The 25,160-nt window shown below is 43.3% G+C and overlaps 2 protein-coding genes across 18 annotated transcripts in view; one reads left to right on the top strand and one right to left on the bottom strand.

The window, feature by feature from the left end:
• LOC126992145 (terminal uridylyltransferase 4-like) overlaps window positions 1–25,160 on the top strand; it is a 75,278-nt gene that overhangs the window by 22,819 nt on the left and 27,299 nt on the right. For both annotated transcript variants that reach the window (XM_050850801.1, XM_050850802.1), the window contains exons 4-6: window positions 6,013–6,397; window positions 15,940–16,056; window positions 23,719–23,896. In XM_050850801.1, coding sequence (XP_050706758.1) covers window positions 6,013–6,397; window positions 15,940–16,056; window positions 23,719–23,896 — 680 coding nt within the window. The remainder of the gene's footprint in view (window positions 1–6,012; window positions 6,398–15,939; window positions 16,057–23,718; window positions 23,897–25,160) is intronic.
• LOC126992146 (uncharacterized) lies at window positions 6,404–14,865 on the bottom strand. Of its 16 annotated transcripts, none has more exons than XR_007746246.1 (5): window positions 10,976–11,134; window positions 10,644–10,727; window positions 10,401–10,442; window positions 9,813–9,896; window positions 6,404–9,770 (listed from the first exon to the last, which is right to left on the bottom strand). XR_007746246.1 is itself a non-coding variant. In XM_050850806.1 (4 exons), exons 1-4 carry the CDS (start codon window positions 13,890–13,892, stop codon window positions 9,374–9,376), a joined length of 966 nt encoding a protein of 321 aa, XP_050706763.1. In that variant the 5' UTR covers window positions 13,893–14,865; the 3' UTR covers window positions 6,404–9,373. The 16 variants fall into 16 exon arrangements, 5 of the variants coding, with proteins under 5 accessions (XP_050706763.1, XP_050706764.1, XP_050706761.1 ...); XR_007746247.1 differs by having other exon boundaries at window positions 6,404–9,728; XR_007746252.1 differs by lacking the exons at window positions 10,644–10,727; window positions 10,976–11,134 and adding an exon at window positions 10,149–10,190 and having other exon boundaries at window positions 10,401–10,463.

The following is a 25,160-nucleotide window of genomic DNA, read 5'->3' as shown; positions in this document are numbered from 1 at the left end:
TATATATATATATATATATATATATATATATATATATATATATATATATATATATATATATATATATATATATATATATATATATATATATATATATATATATGCAGGTAACTCGATTTACACAAGCATTGTGTCCTTGAAGAGGTCGCGTAAATCAAAAACAATATAAATCAAACAAGAGGTAGGTTTCTATCGAAATATAAATATTCACTTCATTCAGTGGAGAGAGAGAGAGAGAGAGAGAGAGAGAGAGAGAGAGAGAGAGAGAGAGAGAGAGAGAGAGAGAGAGAATATCCATATCACAGAGATATCCACTCAGGCACACAGCCTCACTCGAGAGAGGAAGAAACGAGGGACACCATGAGTGACTGGCTGGTATTGGTCCCGGTACCGAGCAGTCTGGTCCTGGTACTGTACCAGAAGCTGGTACTGTACCAGCCCACCCCTATTGTTGAGTAGCGTGGCAGCGTGGGTACTGTATTGTTGTTCAGTTCAAGTGACGCGCGGGAAGAACTGAGCTCAGCTGTGTGGCCGCGACGCCGTGTGAGTCCAGTTGCGTGAGACATCTGGTGGCCACTCCACAGCAGTGAGGGTGTTGTTGTTGAGTAGCGTGGCAGCGTGGGTACTGTATTGTTGTTCAAGTGGCGCGCGGGAAGAACTGAGCTCAGCTGTGTGGCTGTGGGAGTCCAGTTGCGTGAGACATCTGGTGGCCACTCCATAAAATATCGCGTAAGTGAAAAAACTTGTAAATTAAACATTTATTTGGATTTTGGACCTCGCGTTATTTAAAAACGCGTAAAACAAACTCACAAATCATATATATATATATATATATATATATATATATATATATATATATATATATATATATATATATATATATATATATATATATATATATATATATATATATATATATATATATATATATATATATATATATATATATATGCCTCTCAGGAGGGGGCATGCAGTTAGCAAGTTCAGAAGAGCAGTCAGCGTGGAAATATCGATAGAAGATAGAAAGAGAGGCAACATCGCAGCGGAATTTAAGAGGTAGATGACTATCAGTAGGAGGAGAGCTGATGAGACGAAGAGCCTTGGACTCCACTCTGTCCAGAAGAGCTGTGTGAGTGGAGCCCCCCCACACGTGCTGTGCTTCTGTGCTGACACCCTGCCTGGTCAAACTCTTTCGTCTCTGCCTACCAACATCTATCTTTCCTTCCTGCTGGAAGTATGCCTTTGTACAGCCTGTGCCTAAGAAGGGTGACCGCTCCAATCCCTCAAACTACCGCCCTATAGCTTTACTTTCCTGTCTATCTAAAGCTTTTGAATCAATCCTTAACCGGAAGATTCAAAAGCACCTTTCCACTTCTGACCTTCTATCTGATCGCCAGTATGGGTTCCGCAAGGGGAGTTCTACTGGCGATCTTCTTGCTCTCTTAACTGACTCTTGGTCATCCTCTCTTAGCCGTTTCGGTGAAACTTTCTCTGTTGCGTTAGACATATCAAAAGCCTTCGATAGAGTCTGGCACAAGTCTTTGCTTTCTAAACTGCCCTCTTTCGGATTCTATCCCTCTCTCTGTTCCTTTATCTCCAGTTTCCTTTCCGGCCGTTCTATCTCTGCGGTGGTAGACGGTCACTGTTCTTCTCCTAAACCTATCAACAGTGGTGTTCCACAGGGCTCTGTCCTATCACCCACTCTCTTCCTGTTATTCATCAATGATCTTTCCATAACAAACTGTCCTGTCCACTCATACGCCGACGACTCCACTCTGCATTATTCAACTTTCAATAGAAGAGCCTCTCAACAGGAAGTACACGAGTCCAGACTGGAGGCTGCAGAACGCTTAACCTCAGACCTTGCTATCATTTCCGATTGGGGCAGCAGGAACCTTGTGTCCTTCAGTGCCTCAAAAACTAAATTTCTTCACCTATCAACTCGACACAATCTTCCAAACACCTATCCCCTATTCTTCGACAACACTCAGCTATCACCTTCTTCTACACTAAACATCCTCGGTCTATCCTTAACTCAAAATCTCAACTGGAAACTTCATATCTCATCTCTTACTAAATCAGCTTCCTCTAGGCTGGGTGTTCTGTACCGTCTCCGCCAGTTCTTCTCCCCCGCACAGTTGCTATCCATTTACAGGGGCCTTGTCCGCCCTCGTATGGAGTATGCATCTCATGTGTGGGGGGGGTCCACTCACACAGCTCTTCTTGACAGAGTGGAGTCAAAGGCTCTTCGTCTCATCAACTCTCCTCCTCATACTGATAGTCTTCTACTTCTCAAACTCTGCCGCCATGTTGCCTCTCTTTCTATCTCCTATTGATATTTCCACGCTGACTGCTCTTCTGAACTTGCTAACTGCATGCCTCCCCCCTCCCATGGCCCCGCTGCACACGACTTTCTACTCATGCTCATCCCTATACTGTCCAAACCCCTTATGCAAGAGTCAACCAGCATCTTCACTCTTTCATCCCTCACGCTGGTACACTTTGGAACAATCTTCCTTCATCTGTATTTCCTCCTGCCTACGACTTGAACTCTTTCAAGAGGAGGGTATCAGGACACCTCTCCTCCCGAAATTAACCTCTCTTTTTTGACACTCCTTTGACCTCTATTCAGGAGCAGTGAGTAGCGGGCTTTTTTATATATTTTTTTTACGCCCTTGAACTGTCTCCTTTGCTGTAAAAAAAAAAAAAAAAAAAAAAAAAATGTGATTCTGTTGTTTATTCAATGTTTTGCACAAGAAAAAGATTACTAAAATATAAAGTATTCTTCACGAAACAATAATTACATTAGCTCCTACTAGCTAAGAAGCATATTGAATTCACATCTTGTGGAGATGTTTGTCACTCGTATTTCTTATCCAGAGTAAACACAATGAGTGATTCAACGAGTGAACAGTAATTTAGTCTTTTTAAGGAGTTCCACAGGACAGCAGAGCACACAGAGGATCAGTGTTTGGAGGTGAGGCTGGCTGGCTGGCTGGAAAGGTTGTTATTGAGTCTAAATAATATAGCCATTTGAATCTCATTACTAATCTTCTCTTTTAGATGTTACATTCAATATTTTCAATGTACAGTGCACTTCTGTATGCTGGTGTACAGAATAACTGTTCAGCATTTTGTACACTGTGACCACACGTACCTCTCAGCTTACACTAGAGGTGGCCAGGATTCGCTAATTTTGGATTCGATGGAATCAAATCTTTGGAATTCGTTGGAATTGAATCCAGATTCGACTTCTCTCCTACCACCTCAGTTACTCATTGGAGTTGGTGCTCCAGGTGCGGTTGAGTCCCCAAACGGGAAGTAGGGGGTGAGACTAATGAAGATTCGCCCTCAGGTGTTTACTAAGCCGCTTAGCAGCTGCTGCTTCTTTGTTCTGGGGGAAAAAATCCAGCCATTAATAATGTATATTGTTGTCTTATTCCTACGGTACTCTGAATGGAAATTATATAAAGTTTCAATCAAGCACATTGTGTTCCAGTAGGACAGGCTGCAGGAGCAGGAGGCAGGCTGAAGTAATAAGTCACAGTGACGATGACGAATCCACGCACACACAGACTCAGCCTGAGACTGACCCCTCGTCTTAAGTGAGCCGGCTCCGTGACCTCCTGACTTGCCATGAGTCACAAATCCCTGGTGGCATGGTCGCCCTGTTGCTGAGTAGCGGTGAACTATACATTAGAGAATGCGCTTGGCGGCTTTTAACCCTTTCACTGCTAAACGCTCGCAGCAAGCACTAGTGTAACTTGACGGTGGTGCTAAACGCTCGCTGCGAGCTCCAGTTGCACTCAAATTTCCCGCGTATGAGAGTGTTCCAACACTCTCACACCACAGCATTGCCAGTTGCCAATTCAGTGGGTTTTCCACAAAATTTGGTGGAAAATCATATCAACCCAGCGTGGAAAATCTACGGACGAGTGACTGGTGGATGTTGTTGACCAATATAGCGGCATTTTTGCATAGCTTCACCTATCACACGATGATATTTTGACCAAATAGTCGTAAATTTTTCAGTTGGCAATACTGCCCTGCCAGCACCCCATCATCAAGAGATCTACAGTAGTTGCCTTACGGCTGACCGTCGCGCATGTATAAATGTACGTCTTCACAGGCAACACCCCCTGAACGTGCCTGTATGTTTGCAGGAGAGGCTTACATTACCAAATCTTATAGATCGTGGCCTCCTCTTTCCAATGGTGTTTTTTGTTTTTTAGCTGTGATGAATAGTTTTTGAGATACAGAGGTTAAAAGAGCGAGCACTTGCGTCACTTGCTGGTGGTGGTCAAAGCTCACTGCGAGTGCCAGTTGCACTCACGTCAAAAAAAAACCCCTGAATGTGCCTGTATGTTCGCAGGAGAGGCTTACATAACTGAATCTTATAGATCTTGGCCTCTTCTTTCCAATGGTTTTGTAGCTGTGATGAATAGTTTTTGAGATACAGCTGTTAAAATAGAGCCCCTTCCCCCGCTGGGGTGCCCGAGTGTGCTTGGGGGAAATAGTCTCATTGTGAACGCTTAGCAAGGGAAGGGTTAAGGCTTATTAGATGCAGCAATGTCTCAAGAACGCAATGGTAGGCTCAGTTTTGCTGTTTATCATTATGGTAGCTTGATGATACAGTCGTCCCTCAAATAGTACGGTTTCCAATAGTACAGTTTCGTTTTTATACGGATTGGCATGAAATTTTTTTTTTAGGATTTTTAAATTTCCCACTTGTCGCACCAAGTAGCCATGGCGTGAGTGGCAACACTGTTCTACCAAAACACCTGCTGAAAGCACCCCAATGCGTTCGAGGAAGGTGTTCACCTTGCAGAAGAATTCAGATTTAGGAGAAGTTACGTTTTGGGATGAGTTACATTGCAGTAGGGAGAACATACCATGTGAATGAGAGCAGTGTTTGCTGTATCTATCATAGTGTAAAAGAAATTCTTGCTGAAGTAACTGCCAGTGCTCCAAGAGTGCTGCAAGAGTAAAGATAAAGGCCGTCCTTTTACTAAGCCTCGTTGTTGCTCTGGTAACGGCGTCTCACTCGCAGCAAAATGGGGTACGCTGATCTTCCTGATGCAATGGAAGCACTTATGTGTTTGTTTGGGCCGCCATGTTTGCTGATGACATCATCACAGCACGGAGGCGCTCCACCTCTCAAAGCCGGGAGCGGAGCGGACGTGCCAAGTTGGCAACTCGTGCTACCGCGTCACGTGTTTGAGAGCACTCGGGATGTACTGAGAGTCCCGATTCCCTCTCTCAAATGCAGCTCAGGGGTGTTTCTATGGGGGGCACTGATTTTATATGGATTTTTGAATAGTATGGGGGTCCTCAGTCCCTAACCCCCATACTATTTGAGGGATGACTGTAGTAGGAAAGAGTTACCATGCTGATTCGTGGTAATTTCGCCCGTCCGGCATCCTCTGGCTGGCGATGGGCAGGAGTGGCGGCCTCACTCAGTTCGCTGGCCAACCAGGTGAGAGGTGGGAGTTGTGCTCTCTAGTGTATAGCTTTGTGATGAGTTCCAGCGTGACCGACCGTCATTTGTCATGTCGGCCGCAGAGGGAGAATCGAATCCCTTTAAATTGGATTCGATTCCGGATTCGATTTTAGAGTCGACTCCTGCCCACCCCTAATTTACACGAGGATTGTGTTCCTGGCGAGCTTACTCACTGCGAAAACGTGCGTCCTTTGTTGACATGTAATGCAAGTCTTCGAATAACTTGCTTTAGTTTCTCTCTTAGATGTACTGCTTAACTATGCTGGACAAAGTGTGTTAGAGGTCCAGAATGGGTACTGAATATTGGCAATTGCTGGACTGAATATTATAAACATCTGTGAATGGGTCATTTCCCTGGACTCTATTGATTTCATGGATAGGTGCTCCCTACTTATAGTTTGGGAAACTAAGGGTTTTGTGTATAAATCATTGCCATATGAATAACTAAGCATAAATTTAGCTTAATTTTCCTAGGGATTTTATGTTGTAATTCTGATATCTTTTCTTTACAGGTATCATGATGGTAGACGAAGGGTTGACAGTCCTGGTGGAAGCAATCCTAGACATGTGAATCAAAGTTCACCTTTCAAAGGTTTTAATAACAGACATTTGGATAATTATGCCAGTCCAAACAGAAATGCTCATAAACAAAGTAACTATGACTCTGGGCATGGTGGTAACCTTCGCAACCCACACTACTACCAACCTCACCACCACCATGGTCCCAGTGGCCCTCTCAGGGATAGCAAGGACCCAAGAGTGAATGGCCCAAGACATGTCAACAGCCTCCACAATCCTCCAATCCCTGTTGGGACTGAAATAGAGAGTCCAGAATTTCGTCCAAGTCCTGAGGTTTTAGCAGAGCTTGAAGAGCAGTTTTTGTATCCTTTGAAGAAGGTAAGTTTTTCACACATTATTATTGTATCTGTTAAAGGTAATGACGGTATTGGTTTCAGCGCCCCCTCTGCGTGCCAAAAGCCGCAGATATTCATCTCAAAAAATTATTGCGTAGTACCTGCACATAATCTACGTGCATCATCTTTTTTACTTTAAATTACCTCTTGATTACTTATATATTATAATACAATATAAACAGACATTTTACTGTATTATTTAGGAAATGATGAGACAGTACCTGCACAGAGCATGCCATGCCATGCTTCATGGACAGTTATTATTGCCACCGCCTCTTTCCTTTCTCTCCACGTGATGGTTACCTGTCTGGGACATCACACACTGTTCAAGTCCAGTGATCAGAATGGCAGTGCACTGAAGGTCATTCAGGTTAACAAATATTTGGAGTATTGGGAGGGAAGGGACCCCTGAAAACATAAAATGTATTCACATAATCAGGAAAAAGACATGGAGTGTTTATCACTCACCAGTAATGCATAAAAATGCTGAACAGCAGTTTTAGGAAGATGTAAAGAGAGTAGATCCAGAGGTACTAAAGGCACAAAATGGTACAGCAGGTTTATTATTATTATTATTATTTTTTTTTTTGTACGTGTACGCCTGTAGCGCCGATAGGCTCTCTTGAGGGGCCTGAATTTAAGTCGGCCCCAGCCCGTCATGGCGCAGGCAAGTGTTTACAGTGGCACCATCTTCTTTTGGCTCATGCTGCCCCCCGGAGCTCCTTTTTGATTCACTTGGACGGTTTCCTCTAGAGTCTGGGTTGATGGGTGGTCTTCAGGACAGCATGTGGGTAGTTTTAAGCCACTCGGCGGTGACTCAAAAATCCGAGGTGGTAGCGTGGGGATTCGAACCCGCGTCGTCCTTCACGCAGTGAATGTGGGCCCAGCATGCTACCACTCACCCACCGCCTACCCATAATGCCAAGCAACAAGGAGGTGCCGTTGGAAAGGCAAACAATTCCGACAGTCATGGAGTCAAGTTGAGTTACAGCGTATGACGCACACTTTTTTTCACTCAAAACTTGCCAAAAAGTTACCTGCGCAGTGTATGCCAAAGGCAAAAATTTTGATTGATTTAAATTTTTTTGTCTTGTCCAATAGCAACTGTAAACTTACCTTTATTACTGTTTATGATTCTTTGTAGTCCATGGCTGTGCTTGTAATATGTTGCCATAGAAATTGCCATAGAATTCAGGGCAAACAAATACCATATTTCCCGCTATATAAGACGCACTATTTAAAAAAAGAAAAGTAAAAAAAATCACCCTGTATCTTATACCCTGATGGTTGGGTTTTGGCAGGCCTAGGGGTTATTATCACTGTTACGAAACCAACACCCAAAACACCTCCGTTTGACACAAGAGTTTCCAGGTGTCCTCAGAATTAAATATACATTATTTTGCGATGTGTAGTGTGCACTTTTTTCACTCTGAAAATGCCAAAAAGTTACCCCTGCGTGGTATGCACCGAAGGTATAAATTTTGATTGCTTTAAATAATGAATAGTGTAATGCAATAGAAAAGGAAAGTGTGAATAAGCAGAAGAGAGGAGAACAAGTGATGCGAAATAAACATACAGGTCACAAGAAGATGACGCGCTGATTCGCAGCGTGAACACGAAACACAAAACACAATTCCATTGTGGAGCGCCAGTCACCAGCGTGCCGGGTACCTTGGCGGTGATGGTTAAAGCGGCTATTACACGGGAACAATATTGGTTGAGCAGGGTGCTGCCTGATGTGACTCAACTCGGTGACCGTGGGGCGGACTTGGGTGGATTAATCTAGAGGTTTTTCTTCTGTGCAACAGCCTGGTCAGCTGACATTTTCTGTGATACATGTTCGAAAGAACGAATATCCGTGGATGACTAAAGTGTTTATTGTAAATACATTTTTGTTTCTTAATGTAAAAATAACTTTTAAAACATATGATTAATCAACATATATTTCTACTTGAGCCGGTCCCAGAAAGTCAAGATCCCATGCCCAATGCCCATCGAACGTAGCATTCCCGTGTTTTTTTATTTTATTTATTTTTTTTTTTTTATGTTGCCTATTGCGCCGGTAGGCATCTTCCCGGTGGGGCCTGATGGTCGGCCCAAGGCTTCTTCCAGGTGCGGCCTGATGGTCGGCCCAGCCCGTTCTGGCGCAGGCGAGTGTTTATAGTGGCGCCATCCTGCATTGGCTCATGCTGCCCCCCGGAACTCGTTCTTGATTCACTTGGACGGCTTCCTCTAGAGTCCGGGTTGATGGGTGGTCTTCAGGACAGCATGTGGGTAGTTTTAAGCCACTCGGCGGTGACTGAAAAATCCGAGTGGTAGCGTAAGGATTCAAATCCGCGTCGTCCATCACGCGGTGAATGTGGGTCCAGTACGCTATCACTTCAGCCACCGCCTACCCTTGTGATTAGTTTCCTCAGTAGCTCGGCGAAAGTTAGCGCCTGCACACCGCAGTGAATGCATCCACTAACCAACCTTTTTGTTTACCATTTCAAAGTCACAGCTGCTCGGGGTAAGAGCAGTGTAACTCTTCAGCCAGCAGTGGAACACTTTGAACACAGAGAAGGGCACAGGGCAACATACGGTGTCATAGTCATAATTGTAAGTAAGGTGCCGAATGTAATACTGCACATACATTAAGTTCAGGGAAAATCTGGAGTTTTTTTATTCGTTTTCTAAATATATCTTGCCAAATTATAGGTGCGTCTTATATGGCGGGAAATACGGTAACTGGTATAAAAAAAACATAGAAATGAAACCGGTTGAGGATTGCCCATACCTTGTTGTTATCCTGCTATTCTGCCGACCCAGTGTGGTGTCGAGTCTTGTACCCGTGTTTTATTCTGTCCGGTCCTGGTCTGTGCATACCTGGGCTTTGTTTACATACTCAGGGTGGATGAATTTCAGCACGGTACTGTGTTTATTGTCAACTTCTTATGCAAGGGGTGCAGGTTATCATTTATCACAGTACTAACTTTGACCCACCCAAGTTTATTTTAATTTTTATAAAAGTAAATGACGTATGTTGTAAATTTGAAAAATGCTGGAAATATGAGAGTTTGTTCCTGCACCCCTTGTATGTCGGTAAATGTGATAAATGAGATAACCTGCACCCCTTGTATGTCAGTAAATGTGATAAATGAGATAACCTGCACCCCTTGTATGTCAGTAAATGTGATAAATGAAATAACCTGCACCCCTTGTATGCCAGTAAATGTGATAAATGAGATAACCTGCACCCCTTGTATGTCAGTAAATGTGATAAATGAGATAACCTGCACCCCTTGTATGCCAGTAAATGTGATAAATGAGATAACCTGCACCCCTTGTATGCCAGTAAATGTGATAAATGACATAACCTGCACCCCTTGTATGTCAGTAAATGTGATAAATGACATAACCTGCACCCCTTGTATGCCAGTAAATGTGATAAATGAGATAACCTGCACCCCTTGTATGCCAGTAAATGTGATAAATGAGATAACCTGCATCCCTTGTATGTCAGTAAATGTGATAAATGAGATAACCTGCACCCCTTGTATGTCGGTAAATGTGATAAATGAGATAACCTGCACCCCTTGTATGTCAGTAAATGTGATAAATGAAATAACCTGCACCCCTTGTATGTCGGTAAATGTGATAAATGAGATAACCTGCATCCCTTGTATGTCAGTAAATGTGATAAATGAGATAACCTGCACCCCTTGTATGTCGGTAAATGTGATAAATGAGATAACCTGCACCCCTTGTATGCCAGTAAATGTGATAAATGAGATAACCTGCACCCCTTGTATGACAGTAAATGTGATAAATGAAATAACCTGCACCCCTTGTATGTCGGTAAATGTGATAAATGAGATATCCTGCACCCCTTGTATGTCAGTAAATGTGATAAATGAGATATCCTGCACCCCTTGTATGTCGGTAAATGTGATAAATGAGATATCCTGCACCCCTTGTATGTCAGTAAATGTGATAAATGAGATAACCTGCACCCCTTGTATGCCAGTAAATGTGATAAATGAGATAACCTGCACCCCTTGTATGCCAGTAAATGTGATAAATGAGATATCCTGCACCCCTTATATGTCAGTAAATGTGATAAATGAGATAACCTGCACCCCTTGTATGTCAGTAAATGTGATAACCTACACCCCTTGTATGCCAGTAAATGTGATAAATGAGATAACCTACACCCCTTGTATGTCAGTAAATGTGATAAATGAGATAACCTGCACCCCTTGTATGCCAGTAAATGTGATAAATGAGATAACCTGCACCCCTTGTATGTCAGTAAATGTGATAAATGAGATAACCTGCACCACTTGTATGTCAGTAAATGTGATAAATGAGATAACCTGCATTCCCTGTCAGTAAATGTGATAAATGAGATAACCTGCACTTCTTGTAGGTCGGTAAATTATATAAATGCGATAACCTGCACCCCCTGAATGTCGGTAAATGTGATAAATGAGATAACCTGCACCCCTTGTATGTCAGTAAATGTGATAAATGAGATATCCTGCACCCCTTGTATGTCGGTAAATGTGATAAATGAGATAACCTGCACCCCTTGTATGTCAGTAAATGTGATAAATGAGATAACCTGCACCCCTTGTATGTCAGTAAATGTGATAAATGAGATAACCTGCACCCCTTGTATGTCAGTAAATGTGATAAATGTGATATCCTGCACCCCTTGTATGTCAGTAAATGTGATAAATGAGATTTACATAGATTTACATAGAAAATCAGACCACACAGACCCCATGGTCCAGACTTGGTGGTCTGTCCTTAAACCTAAGTGATTTTACATTAATCAGAAGACTCCAAAACGTTGCATTTCTACTCTAGTTGATATTAAGTTGAAGGAAGTGACGGTCGAGCTTATTTTTGAAGGAGTCAATCGTGTTACACTGGACCACTGATGGTGGAAGCTTATTCCATTCTCGCACTACAACGTTGGTGAAGAAAAATTTGGTGCAATCTGAATTTACTTGTCTACATCTGAGTTTTACGCCATTGTTCCTCGTGCGCAGACTGTCATCGATCATAAACAATGTTGATCTGTCTACATTCGTGAAACCATTAAGTATTTTAAAACATTCGATCAATTTTCCTCGGAGGCGACGTTTCTCAAGAGAGAACATGTTAAGGATAGAAAGCCTTTCTTCGAGGATTTGTTGCGCAAGGAAGGGATAATTTTCGTTGACGCTGAACACCTTCTAATTTAGCAATATCCTTTGCATGGTGGGGGACCAAAACTGTACCGCATATTCCAAGTGGGTCTGACTAAACTGTTGTAGAGCGAGTATTACATCTTTATTCTTGAATACAAAGTTTCTTTTAATGAAGCCCAACATTCTGTTCGCTTTATTTGCTGCATCGATGCATTGCTGTGAGAATTTGAGGTTTGACGCGATTTTGACCCCCAAGTCTTTGACGATTGAACGCTTTTGAGTTTAACGCCGCATTTCGTAATCGAACTTCTTATTCCTCGCTCCAACTTGAAGGACCTGGCACTTGTCTACGTTAAAGGGCATCTCCCATCTATCCCACTGCTGAAATTTTGTGCAAATCCTCTTGGAGGCTTTGCCTGTCTTCGCCAGTGAGAACCGAGTTACCAATCTTTGTGTCGCCTGCAAATTTACTAATGCGGTTATTGAGTCCAACATCCACGTCGTTGATGTCAATAATGACGAGCACTGGGCCAAGGACCGAGCCCTGAGGGACGCCACTAGTGACAGGCGCCCACTCTGAGTTAAATCCGTCAATCACTACTCTTTGTTGTCTGTTGCTCAACCAATTCGCGATCCATTGGTTTACTTGACCGTCAATACCTATTTGCTTTAATTTCTAAAGTAATTTATGATGCGGACTTTATCAAACGCTTTCTGAAATCAAGATAGACTACGCCCAGTGATTTGGTTACGCCATAAACAGTGAAGAGGTCGTTATAGAAGGTTAATAGGTTTGATAGGCAGGATCTTTTGTTTCGAAGCCATGTTGTGAGTCCCCAATCAATGAGTGGCTTTCAAGGTAACTCACAATTTTGTCTCTAATTATGCCCTCAAGTAGCTTACCTACAACCGAAGTTAGACTAATGGGCCTGTAATTACCTGGTACTTTTTGTCTCCTTTCTTGAAAATCGTGTCACATTAGCCTTTTTCCAATCTGAAGGGACGATGCCTTGTCGCAAGGACATATTGAATACGGTTGTGAGGGAGGAGAGTATTTTGCTCTTCGTTTCTTTCAGCAGAGTTGGATATACTTTGTCAGGTCCAGGACTTTTATTTGTTTTAAGTGAATGGAGAGCTTTAAGGACTTCATCGGTTGTTATTTCAAAATTAGGCAATGCATGCTCGAGATTTACAATAGTACTGGTGTTGGTGGTAGCGAGAGGAAGACTGTTAGTATTAAACACCGAGGAAAAGTAATTGTTTAAGAGGTTTGCAATGTGTTGGCTGTCAGTCACTAGTGCACCGTCGCTGTTTGTTAAAGGTCCAATACCACTTTTGGTCGCCTTTCTGTTGTTTATGTAACTGAAGAAAGATTTCGGGTTATTTTTACAGTTGGCTGCAATATTTTCTTCATATCTACGCTTTGCCTGACCTACTAGTCTTTTTACTCGTCGCCTGGCATCATTATAGAGTCTAATGTTCTCGGGCGTGCTTTGTTCTTTCTTTAACCTGTAAAACAATTTTCTCTCATTGACTGATTGTTTAATTTCGCTATTAAACCACGGTGGGCTTTTATTAGTGTTAATTCGCTTCTCGCACAAGGGGACGAATGTGTTCTGCTGAGTGAGTAAGTGATTTTTAAGGCTTAGCCAGGCTTCCTCTACGTTGCCGTCATCTGATAGTTGTATTTCTGTTAGTTTTTGTCGGATTTCTGAGAAGTTAGCTCTTTTGAAATTGGGCACCTTTACTTTATTTTCAGTCACTGATGATTGAGCTTTAATGTCGACGCGCACTAATTTATGATCGCAAGAACCGAGGTGTTCTCCTACCGTGACACTACTGACAAGGTTATCTTGGGTCGTTATAACAAGGTCGAGTATATTATTTTGTCGAGTTGGCTCAGAAACCATTTGGCTTAGATAATTTTCTTCTAGAAATTCGATCATTCTATGTGACTCGCCTTCTGTACCTGACAGTGTCGCCCAGTCGATATGGGGGAGGTTAAAGTCTCCTAATATCAGTGAGTCGTTGTTATTAAGTGACTGCCTTAAGACGCTGTACATTTCAAGGTCGTCATCGAGTGATTGCCCGGGAGGTCTGTAGGTGACAGATATATTTAAATTGACTTTTGCAATGTTTACTCGCACGAAACCTGCACCCCTTGTATGTCGGTAAATGTGATAAATGAGATATCCTGCACCCCTTGTATGTCAGTAAATGTGATAAATGAGATAACCTGCACCCCTTGTATGTCGGTAAATGTGATAAATGAGATATCCTGCACCCCTCAGCAATAGACATGGTACTGTTTTGAAATTCATCCACCCTGTGTATGTAAGCGAAGCATGCGCCTACGCAGATCAGGTTTGGATGGAGTAAAACAAGGGTACGATACTCAACGCCACACCGCTGGCTGACAGCCAATTACATTGTATTGTATGACTCATGTACACTGTTACCAATTCAAGCAGTACAGGCTACATATACAAATAAATATTCGAAATATTTTTTGGGGAAGCTGTGCATCATCAGTCTTGCTTAACCATACAAGTATTTGAGCATTTTAAGCACTGAATTATTTTTCCCAAATTATTTCCTTAAAGCTTAGGGTGCGCCATATACGCTGGAGCGGGTCATATGTTGCAAAATACGGTCATCTATTCCTTTTTCACCCATTTATAATATTTTTACCTTGCCATCTTGGCAAAACTTGGCAGTTCCCTTGCATAATGTTGCACAATACTACGTGGCCAACAGGTCACCTGAACATAGGGCTGGGGTGAGGCCAGTGCTTGAGGACAGAGGTTAGAAGGCGTGGGAATGCTGCTCTATTCGTGGTGAGCCATTTGAATGATAAATTTTTTAGTGTAAATTTAGACACAACCAGTTTGACTTATGACCTGCCTGTTGGAACCAAGCCCTGCCATAACTTGGTGACTACTCATAACTTGATGCAGGTAGTCCGCGAGTTATCACTTATGCGACTTATGACCACTTGTACTAACTACCAGGCCAGTAATATTAGTAATACAGGTAACTCGATTTACGTGAGTTTGGTTTACGCGTTTTTTAAATAACGCGGGGTCCAAAATCCAAATAAACGTTTAATTTACACGTTTTTTTTCACTTATACGCGATATATTATGAAGTGGCCACCAGATGTCTCACGCAACTGGACTCACACGGCGCTGCGGCCACACAGCTGAGCTCAGTTCTTCCTGCGCGCCACTTGAACAACAATACAGTACCCACGCTGCCACGCTACTCAACAGTTGGGGTGGGCAGGTATCGGTACCAGTACCGGTACTAACTGTACCAGCTATAATCACGATACCGATACCAGACTGCTCGGTACCGATGCGCTCATGGTGTCCTCATTTCTTTCTCACACGTGTGAGGCTGAGAGTGAGTGCCTGTGTGTATATCTCGGTGTTATGGATATTCTCTCTCTCTCTCTCTCTCTCTCTCTCTCTCTCTCTCTCTCTCCACTGAATGAAGTTAATATTTTTTTATCGATAGAAACCTACCTCTTGCTTGATTTACATTGTTTTTGATTTACGTGACCTCTTCAAGGACACAATACTCGCGTAAATTGAGAGTTACCTGTACTTTGTTAAGTAATGAGTTGACATTTCCAATATCCCACTGTGGGTAGAGCAGCTGTTTGTTCACACAGTTCCCTCGCTTCCTACCAAGCTTACTGCTAGATCTAGCAGATGCCAGTCGGCTAGCACAATGGCACCTCACAGTATTCCTGCAGCAGCTCCTATAGGCAACCATTTCCAGCAATCATCATTGAAGGAAACATTCACAGAAGGCAAAAAGATGCAGCGGACGTGACACCACTGGCCACTCAGGTAACTGACATGGCCTTTGTGTATACTGTCCCTTCACCAACACAATGCCCGGCGGTTCAGTGACTTGGTGGGGGGTTTGGCAAACACAGCTATCTTGGAACAATTTGGTAGCTCCATTGCCTAATGTTGCGTGGCTGAAGGGTCACCGGAACGAAGGGCAGGGTGAGGTGAGCACGTGAGGGCAGAGCTGAGTTTAGAGGGGGAGGGTAGGAGGCACAGGATGCTGCTCGTTGGGACATTTGAATTATATTTTTAATATAAAGTTCAACATATGACTGGCCTGTCGGTCCCCAACCCCATTGCAACTGGAGACTACCTGTACTGAATCCTGTGCTGCTTTGCCATCCATTGTGTCACTGGTCTTCAACAAAAGTGTAAATACAAACTCAAAGGTCTTTGTCTCTGAAGACAGCTTTAAATATAGAGGTGATTATGGATAAAAATATGGTTGGTAAATATCTATTTTTAATTGTCCTATTCCTTTTTTTCAGAAATCTTTGCGGTTTCCAAAGGCCAAATATTTCTGCCGTCTCTGTGATTACCACTGTGATTCTCTGGTAGTGTGTAAAAGACACATAACCGACACTAGACACAGAAGACTTAAGGAGGTAAGTTCTAGGCTTTGCTATTTATACTATTGGGGAGAGAGAGAGAGAGAGAGAGAGAGAGAGAGAGAGAGAGAGAGAGACTATTAATATAACCCTAAGTCGTAGGGTTTAACCCTTTCATTGCGCGTGGTGCGGGACGCGACGATCCCCCGAGGCACACTCAGGCAGCCCAATGGGGGGGTTTCTTTTAACCTCTTTATCTCAAAAACTATTCATCACAGCTAAAACAACAAAACACCCTACATGTATTCCCGACCGTCTTGGAGACAGGCCCAACATTCTAGACCTCTTCCTTACCTCAAACCCTTCTGCTTACTCTATCAAACTGTTCTCTCCGTTGGGCTCCTCCGATCACAACCTTATTTCTGTATCCTGTCTTATCGCTCCTGTACACCCTCTGGACCCACTGAAGAGGCAATGCTCTGGCATTTTGCTTCAGCTCGATGGGACGACCTGAGGATGTACTTTTCTGATTTCCCATGGAATGATTACTGCTTCCAGGATAGAGACCCCTCTGTGTGACTCAATTTCTCCACCTATCAACTTGACACAGTCTTCCAAACACCTATCCCCTATTCTTCGACAACACCCAGCTGTCACCTTCTTCAACACTAAATATCCTCAGTCTATCCTTAACTTAAAATCTTAACTGGAAACTTCACGTCTCCTCTCTTACTAAATCAGTTCCTCGAGGTTGGGCGTTCTGTATTGCCTCCACCAGTTCTTTACCCCTGCACAGTTGCTATCCATATACAGGGGCCTTGTCCGCCCTCATATGGAGTATACATCTCACGTGTGGGTGCTCCACTCACACAGCTCTCTTGGACAGAGTGGAGTCTAATAGCCGTAGTATTAATCTCCCCCATTCCCTTTCCCTTCCCTTCCCTTTTCCTTGGCTGTGACCCGCAGTTTTAAGCGTCCCCGGGGGGTTGGGTTGATTAACACTACCTGGAGAGAGAGCGGATGGGTCGAAAAAGTGTTGACTCCGCGGGGTGCGAGGCAGGACATCTTTAGGTTCCGCTTCGTATATTTCATGAATAAATATTGTTCTGTTTGTTATTATAGAAGAAAATATAGAAAAGTATTAGAATATTTCTATGACTGATATTGTATCGCAAAGTTTGCTGAAGTTAATATATTTCTTTTAGTTTGTAAAGACTCTTGTGTTTCCATTTGATTGTAAACATACAGTTATTCCTGAAGATTTCTTTATAATTGCCCCCAAAAATGGCAAAAGACGGCAGATAGATGACTAAATATGGCATTATTATAGTATTACTTAACATATACCGTAAGAAAAGGGCATTTCTTGGTGACCACCTTGATTTAAGACAAAAATGCCACCAATGACACGACCTGGCAACCCCTATGTGACTGCCCCATGGCTGGCCAGGTGTGTGTGACCAGTCATGGATACCAACCTGTCTCATAAATTAACTTACCCGCGTTACCTGTTATTTACATGAAGATCAACAACGCTATTGTTTTGTTTTATGATATATAATGTATATGAATACAATGGTGTGTGATAAATGCATTATTTATCTCGTTTTCTGTAATTATTGGTTTGAAAGTCCTGCCAACATTATTATGACCTGCGGGTTGGTCTTGTCTGGCCCGCCGGGGACGGGATGGGGTGGGGTGGTTTACACATACAGTAAAACCTTACCATTTGCGCCCTCGCCATTTGCGCGGCCTTAACCCTAGAACGCTAACCATGGGTATGAGGTACCCATGCGAATGACGTCATTGCCATTGTGTATGGTTCCGGTGCTCTGAGGGTACCCACCTCCTCAGTAGCTTCATGTGCCCGCTTGACAGTGTAGGGGATGGTCACGTTGTCTCGCTCTCTCTGCTCACCTTTGTTGTAGGCCTACATTCGGGTGCGGCATACCCATGGTTGGTGATACAGGGTGTTGTACATGTCCCTAGGATATTGTTTACGTACTTTTTTAGTGATCACCTGTGCAGTGGATCACAGGACCTGGGAGGCCATACAAGAAGTTTGGAAGCAATCGGATGATAATTTTTTTTATGAAATTTTGTTTTTTTGAAATTTTTGAACATTTTTCCTATTTTTAGTAACATTTTTCAGTACCTGATTTTCATACCAAAACAATACGTTTTTCAGTTCTTCTTAATGTTAAGTCAAGATACAAAGTTTGAAGTCCCTTCATGTAACTTTATTCCATTAAAACTTTACATTTATTTTTTTTTTTTTTCAAAATCGGGTATGATGTACCCATGGTTAGTAGTGGTGTGACTTTTTCTAAGGTTAGTGTTCTAGGGTTAATTTGCGGCCATCATCCCACCATTTGTGCAGGTGGTCTTGCCATTTGCGCACCTCACCGCTATGTTAACGGCGTCTCAATGGCAGCAAAATGGCATCTGCTGATCTTGAGGACGTTTACTAGCTGTTCTGGCAGAAAAATGGCACCTGTTGATCTGAGGACGTTTACTAGCCATTTTGGCAGCAAAATGGCATCCGTTGATCTTCTAAGGATGTTAACTAGCTGTTCTGGCAGCAAAATGGCGTCCGTTGATCTTCTAATGACGTTTACTAGCTGTTCTGGCAGCAAAATGGCGTCCGTTGATCTTCTAAGGACGTTTACTAGCTGTTCTGGCAGCAAAATGGCGTCCGTTGATCTTCTAATGACGTTTACTAGCTGTTCTGGCAGCAAAATGGCGTCCGTTGATCTTCTAAGGACGTTTACTAGCTGTTCTGGCAGCAAAATGGCGTCCGTTGATCTTCTAAGGACGTTTACTAGCTGTTCTGGCAGCAAAATGGCGTCCGCTGATCTTCTAATGACGTTTACTAGCTGTTCTGGCAGCAAAATGGCGTCCGCTGATCTTCTAATGACGTTTACTAGCTGTTCTGGCAGCAAAATGGCGTCCGGTGATCTTCTAAGGACGTTTACTAGCTGTTCTGGCAGCAAAATGGCGTCCGGTGATCTTCTAATGACGTTTACTAGCTGTTCTGGCAGCAAAATGGCATCCGCTGATCTTCTAAGGACGTTTACTAGCTGTTCTGGCAGCAAAATGGCATCCGCTGATCTTCTAAGGACGTTTACTAGCTGTTCTGGCAGCAAAATGGCGTCCGCTGATCTTCTAAGGACATTTACTAGCTGTTCTGGTAGCAAAATGGCATCCGTTGGGGAGCTACAGCTGTCTACCACCTGCGTGCCCTCTGCCGCCAGTGAAGAACACTGCCAACGTACAAAACACGTCGTTTCCCGCCATAACCCGACTGCCTCTCCTCGTCTCGTGGTGACTGCAATTACTCGATGTTTTCTGCCTCACCTTTGCACCACCATCATGCTGCACGCAGCGTCATAGAAGCCTAAACCCCGGAAGAACCCGGTGATGACCATGCCATAGGTGGAAGTGATTAAGAAAGTGGACAGTGGAAGAAAAAAGTGAGATTGGCCGTGAGTAGGACGTGTTTTTTGCCAGCAGACTTTTTTTTCTGGTAGGTTTTTTTTTTGGGCTGTGACCACCCATATGTATTTTTCCCTATAGGTTATTAAGTTCGCCATTTGCGCATTCGCCATTTGCGCCCCCTTAGACCGCCCATATGTGTGCCTATGGTGAGGTTTGATTGTACCCTAGACCTGCGTATGGGGATGGGGACGGAAAGGGAATGGGGAAGATTAATACTACGGCTTTAAGGCTCTTCGTCTCATCAGCTCTCCTCCTCTTACTGATAGTCTTTTACCTCTCAAACTCCACCGCCATGTTGCCTCCCTTTCTGTCTTCTATCGATATTTTCATGCTGACTGCTCTTCTGAACTTGCTAACTGCATGCCTCCCCCCCTCCCGCGGCCCTGCTGCACACGACTTTCTACTCAAGCGCATCCCTTTACTGTCCAAATCCCTTACGCACGAGTTAAACAGCATCTTCACTCTTTCATACCTCACGCTGGTAAACTCTGGAACAATCTTCCTTCATCTGTATTTCCTCCTGCCTACGACTTGAACTCATTCAGGAGGAGGATATCAGGACACCTCTTCTCATGTTATTGACTGCTCTTTCAGCCACCTCTTCGGGTTCCTTACAGGAGGAGCAAGTAGCTGTCTTTTTTTGTGCCCTTGTGCTGTCTCCTTTGCTGTAAAAAAATAAAAAAATAACACAGCCAAGAGTGCCGGCCATCATGTATGATGATCAGATAAGATTTTTTTTTCTTTTTTACAGCTAAGGAGACAGTTCAAGGGTGTAAAGAAAAATATATAAAAAAAAAGCCCGCTACTCACTGACTGCTCCTGAGTGTCCAAAAAGAGAGGTCAATTTCGGGAGGAGAGGTGTCCTGATACCCTCCTCCTGAAAGAGTTAAAGTCGTAGGCAGGAGGAAATACAGATGAAGGAAGATTGTTCCAGAGTTTACCAGCGTGAGGGATGAAAGAGTGAAGATGCTGGTTAACTCTTGCATAAGGGGTTTGGACAGTATAGGGATGAGCATGAGTAGAAAGTCGTGTGCAGCGGGGCCACGGGAGGGGGGGAGGCATGCAGTTAGCAAGTTCAGAAGAGCAGTCAGCGTGGAAATATCGATAGAAGATAGAAAGAGAGGCACTATCGCGGCGGAATTTGAGAGGTAGAAGACTATCAGTATGAGGAGGAGAGCTGATGAGACGAAGAGCCTTTGAGTCCACTCTGTCAAGGAGAGCTGTGTGAGTGGAGCCCCCCCACACATGAGATGCATACTCCATACGATGGCGGACAAGGCTCCAGTAAATGGATAGCAACTGTGCAGGGGAGAAGAACTGGCGGAGACAGTACAGAATACCCAGCCTAGAGGAAGCTGATTTAGTAAGAGATGAGATATGAAGTTTCCAGTTGAGATTTTGAGTTAAGGATAGACCGAGGATGTTTAGTGTTGAAGAAGGTGATAGCTGGGTGTTGTCAAAGAATAGGGGATAGTTGTTTGGAAGATTGTGTCGAGTGGATAGGTGGAGAAACTGTGTTTTTGAGGCGTTGAAGGACACCAGGTTCCTCTTGCCCCAATAGGAAATAATTGTAAGGTCTGAGGCTAAGCGTTCTGTTGCCTCCAGCCTTGAATCATTAAGTTCCTGTATGGTGGGTCTTCTATTAAAAGAAGTTGAGTAATGCAGAGTGGAGTCATCGGCGTAAGAATGGATAGGACAGTTCATTTTGGAAAGAAGATTATTAATGAACAACATAAAGAGAGTGGGAGATAGGACAGAACCCTGTGGGACACCACTGTTAATTGGTTTAGGGGAAGAACAGTGACCGTCTACCACAGCAGAAATAGAATGGTCAGAAAGGAAACTGGAGATAAAGGTACAGATAGTAGGTTACTAACCGTAGGAGGGTAGTTTGAAAGAAGATTTGTGCCAGACCCTATCAAAAGCTTTTGATATGTCCAGCGCAATAGCAAAAGTTTCACCGAAACGGCTAAGAGAGGATGACCAAGAGTCAGTTAAGAAGGCAAGGAGATCACCAGTAGAACGCCCCTTGTGGAACCCATACTGGCAATCAAATAGAAGGTCAGAAGTGGAAAGGTGCTTTTGAATCTTCCGGTTAAGGATTGATTCAAAAGCTTTAGATAGACAGGAAAGTAAAGCTATAGGACGGTAGTTAGAGGGATTGGAGCGGTCACCCTTCTTAGGCACAGGCTGTATGAAGGCATACTTCCAGCAGGAAGGAAAGGTAGATGTTGGCAGGCAGAGGCGAAAGAGTTTGACCAGGCAGGGTGACAGCACGGAGGCACAGTTTTTAAAGACAATAGGAGGCACTCCATCAGGCCCATAAGCCTTCTGAGAGTTGAGGCCAGAGAGGGCAAAGAAAACATCATTTTGAAGAATCTTTATAACAGGCATAAAGGAGTCAGAGGGGGGATGAGTAGGAGGAATATGCCCAGAATCGTCCAGAGTGGAGTTTTAAGAAAAAGTTTGAGAGAAGAGTTCAGCCTTAGAGATAGATGAGACGGCAGTGTTGACGTCAGGACTGAGGAGAGGAGGGAAGATGAAGAAGTGAAGTTGGAGGAGATGTTTTTGGCTAGATGCCAGAAGTCACGGGAAGAGTTAGAGAAAGCAAGGTTTTGGCATTTTCTATTAATGGAGGAGTTTTTGGTTAGTTGGAGAATAGATTTGGCATGATTTCGGGCAGAAATATAAAGTTCGTAGTTAGCATTAGTTTGAAGGCTCTGGTACCTTTTGTGAGCTGCCTCTCTATCAATGACAGCACGAGAACAAGCGTGATTAAACCAAGGCTTTTTAGCGTGAGGAGTAGAGAAAGTACGTGGAATGTATGCCTCCATTCCAGAGACAATCACCTCTGTGATACTCTGAGCACACACAGAGGGGTCTCCATCCTGGAAGCAGTAATCATTCCACGGGAAATCGGAAAAGTACATCCTCAGGTCGTCCCACCGAGCTGAAGCAAAATGCCAGAAGCATCGCCTCTTCGACGGGTCCAGAGGGTGTACAGGAGCGATAGGACAGGATACAGAAATAAGATTGTGATTGGAGGAGCCCAACGGAGAGAACAGCTTGACAGAATAAGCAGAAGGGTTTGAGGTAAGGAAGAGGTCTAGAATGTTGGGCCTGTCTCCAAGACGGTCGGGAATACGAGTAGGGTGCTGGACCAGCTGCTCTAGGTCGTTGAGGATAGGAAAGTTTCAGGCTTGTTCACCAGGCTGGTCAGTGAAAGAGGATGAAAGCCAAAGCTGGTGGTGAACATTGAAATCTCTTAGGATGGAGATTTCAGCAAAGGGAGAGTGGGTCAAGATGTGCTCCACTTTAGAGTTCAAATAGTCAAAGAATTTTACATAGTTAGTAGAGTTAGGTGAGAGGTAAACAGCAAAGATGTATTTAGTAATAGAATGGCAATGAAGTCTTAGCCAGATGGTGGAAAATTCTGAAGAATCAAGGTCGTGGGCACGAGAGCAAATGATGTCGTTGCGTACATAGGCGCAACATCCAGCTTTGGATTGAAATTTAGGATAGAGATAGTAGGAGGGAACAGAGTAGAGATTGCTGTCAGTAGCCTCAGAAACCTGTGTTTCGGTGAGGAAGAGAAGGTGAGGTTTAGAGGAAGAGAGATGGTGTTCCACAGAATGAAAATTTGAACGAAGACCGTGAATGTTGCAGAAATTGAGAAGAAAGAGGTTTGAGGAGTTATCAAGACACCTCTCGGGTCGGCAGCCAGAAGGGGAGTCCTCCCTAGGGGAATTTGTGGTCCCCCCCCCAGGCGGGGACTCCGAGGCATGATATAGGTGTGCCATTTTGAAATTTGAATTTTGGGAAAAGGTGTATATGTTGTATGAATGTAGTGTGGTGTGGATAAAGAGAGGATCTGTCTTTAGAGAGCATGCTGAACTACTCTGGTGTTGGTGAGACAATAGGGAAACGGTTAGTGAGGACATGGGAAGGGTCTTTGGAGGGCTTCAGCTCCCTTCTCACCTCCCATATATACCTCACCGGGAGTGGCTTGCGCCCGTTCGGTAGGTGTCTTCCTACCTACTCCAGCCAATAATGTAATAGTTTACACTCATGCATTTATCAATTTTACACTTCACTCCCCTGTCACTTACACCAATTCTTCCTCTCCTGGATAAATTTTGTCTCAGGAGTTTCCAAACTGTTGTTACCCTGTTTGTTATTGTTTATTGAATACATTTTCAATTCACAGTGTTATTTTTCCAGGCCAAAGATTTGGAGACCACGTTAAAAAATCTTCCTCCTGCCACGGACGCACACGTCTCTGCCGTCGATAAGCTTATTACATCTGTCAGCGAACAAATGAAAGCAACACCAGAAACAATCACCACTCGGAGGGAACTTGTGTCGCAGCTCAATGACCTCCTTGCCACCAAAGTGAAAGGTATGTTAGATAATTTGTTTTGACCATTTTTTCCTTCATGATGAAATGTGCAAGGTGGCAATGAGAAAGAAATTGTTCAACTATGTTATTAACCCGGTAGCTGTGGGGATCATGATTCTTAATGGTCCCTCTAAACGAGAAAAATGAGAAAAAATCACCCTCACACAAACCATTTCATAATATACGTCAAAGAATTTGTGATCAGTTTATGTATCATCTATTTTGGGGGGTTAAAATCATGGCACAAATTTGGCCTGTCACTGCTACACAGTCAAGCCACAAATTTGGCCCGTCGCTGCTGCCAGGTTAAAAGATACGTTTGGTGATGTTTGCATGGATAGTCACATATATTGAGTACAGATTTGTGCTCCAGCATAGATGCTTATTGTGTTGTTTATAAAATTTTCATATCTAAGTATGTAAGTTGCATTTGGCAGTAAGACGTAAATGTGACCATGAAAAAAGAGCTCACAATTAGCAGGCAATCAAGCTAATGCTCAGCTGTCATTGGTTGTCTTCGCACACACTTCAACATCTCTCCATATCCTATTAGTACTAGCAGGCAGCCTTGTGTGATTTACGGTCTGAAATGTCTGAAGCCCTCTGTAGAGGTGCCCTGTCAAACCTGCTGAGGAGGATATAGAGTACAGAAAAGGATACATAATTCATTAAGTGCATAGTGGTCACTAAATGCCTTTCAAAGATGCTGAGTGTTGTTGGAGTGACTCACGTCGTGGCCACATTAACATGTGCTCCAACACTAGCCTTTGCTGAAGAGTATAATTCATGTTTCAGTAAAGAAGAAAAAAGTTAAAAATATGAAATACAGTGTGCTTGTTATCTTTGAGTGCAGTAGAGGAATGCATTTTTTTTGTATATACACTTTGTATATAGCAACGTACGAAGATAGAGAAAATAGAATGAGGCAACCATGCTGATAAAACTGTACACACACATTTATATAGTTGCTTGTACTGGCTGGCTGGCATCAGTCTGGTGTGCAGTGTGGAAACTAATGGGAAACTGGCAGAAATTGCATGTCAAAAAAATGAAAAAGGGTGTAGATACAAATATTGAAATAACAATTGACAGGGGTGGCTGGTATAGAGATTCAGGGGTGGCTCTGACTCTGCTTCTTTGGCATCACTGACTTGAAGAATATTGTATATTAAAGGGAAAAAGGTGCATTATGTAAGCCAAACAAGTGTTAATAGCACAAAAACTGCTAGATCGGCGTTGCATGACCCTCCAACACCCCCCAACA

Source organism: Eriocheir sinensis, unplaced genomic scaffold (assembly GCF_024679095.1).
Source record: "Eriocheir sinensis breed Jianghai 21 unplaced genomic scaffold, ASM2467909v1 Scaffold408, whole genome shotgun sequence".
NCBI classification, from domain to species: Eukaryota; Metazoa; Arthropoda; class Malacostraca; order Decapoda; family Varunidae; genus Eriocheir; species Eriocheir sinensis.
The sequence above is the reverse complement of the archived record's forward strand: the minus strand, read 5'-3'. Positions and strand labels throughout refer to the sequence as shown.

Bases quoted from the DNA above. Each gene is read 5' to 3' on its own strand.
- LOC126992146 (XM_050850803.1), bottom strand. From the start codon at position 13,892: ATGTCTATTGCTGAGGGGTGCAGGATATCTCATTTATCACATTTACCG. The intron at 10,359-13,827 runs GTTATCTCATTT...CAAGGGGTGCAG, and splicing joins CCGACATACAAGGGGTGCAG to GATATCTCATTTATCACATT. The intron at 9,771-9,812 runs GTTATGTCATTT...CAAGGGGTGCAG, and splicing joins CTGGCATACAAGGGGTGCAG to GTTATGTCATTTATCACATT.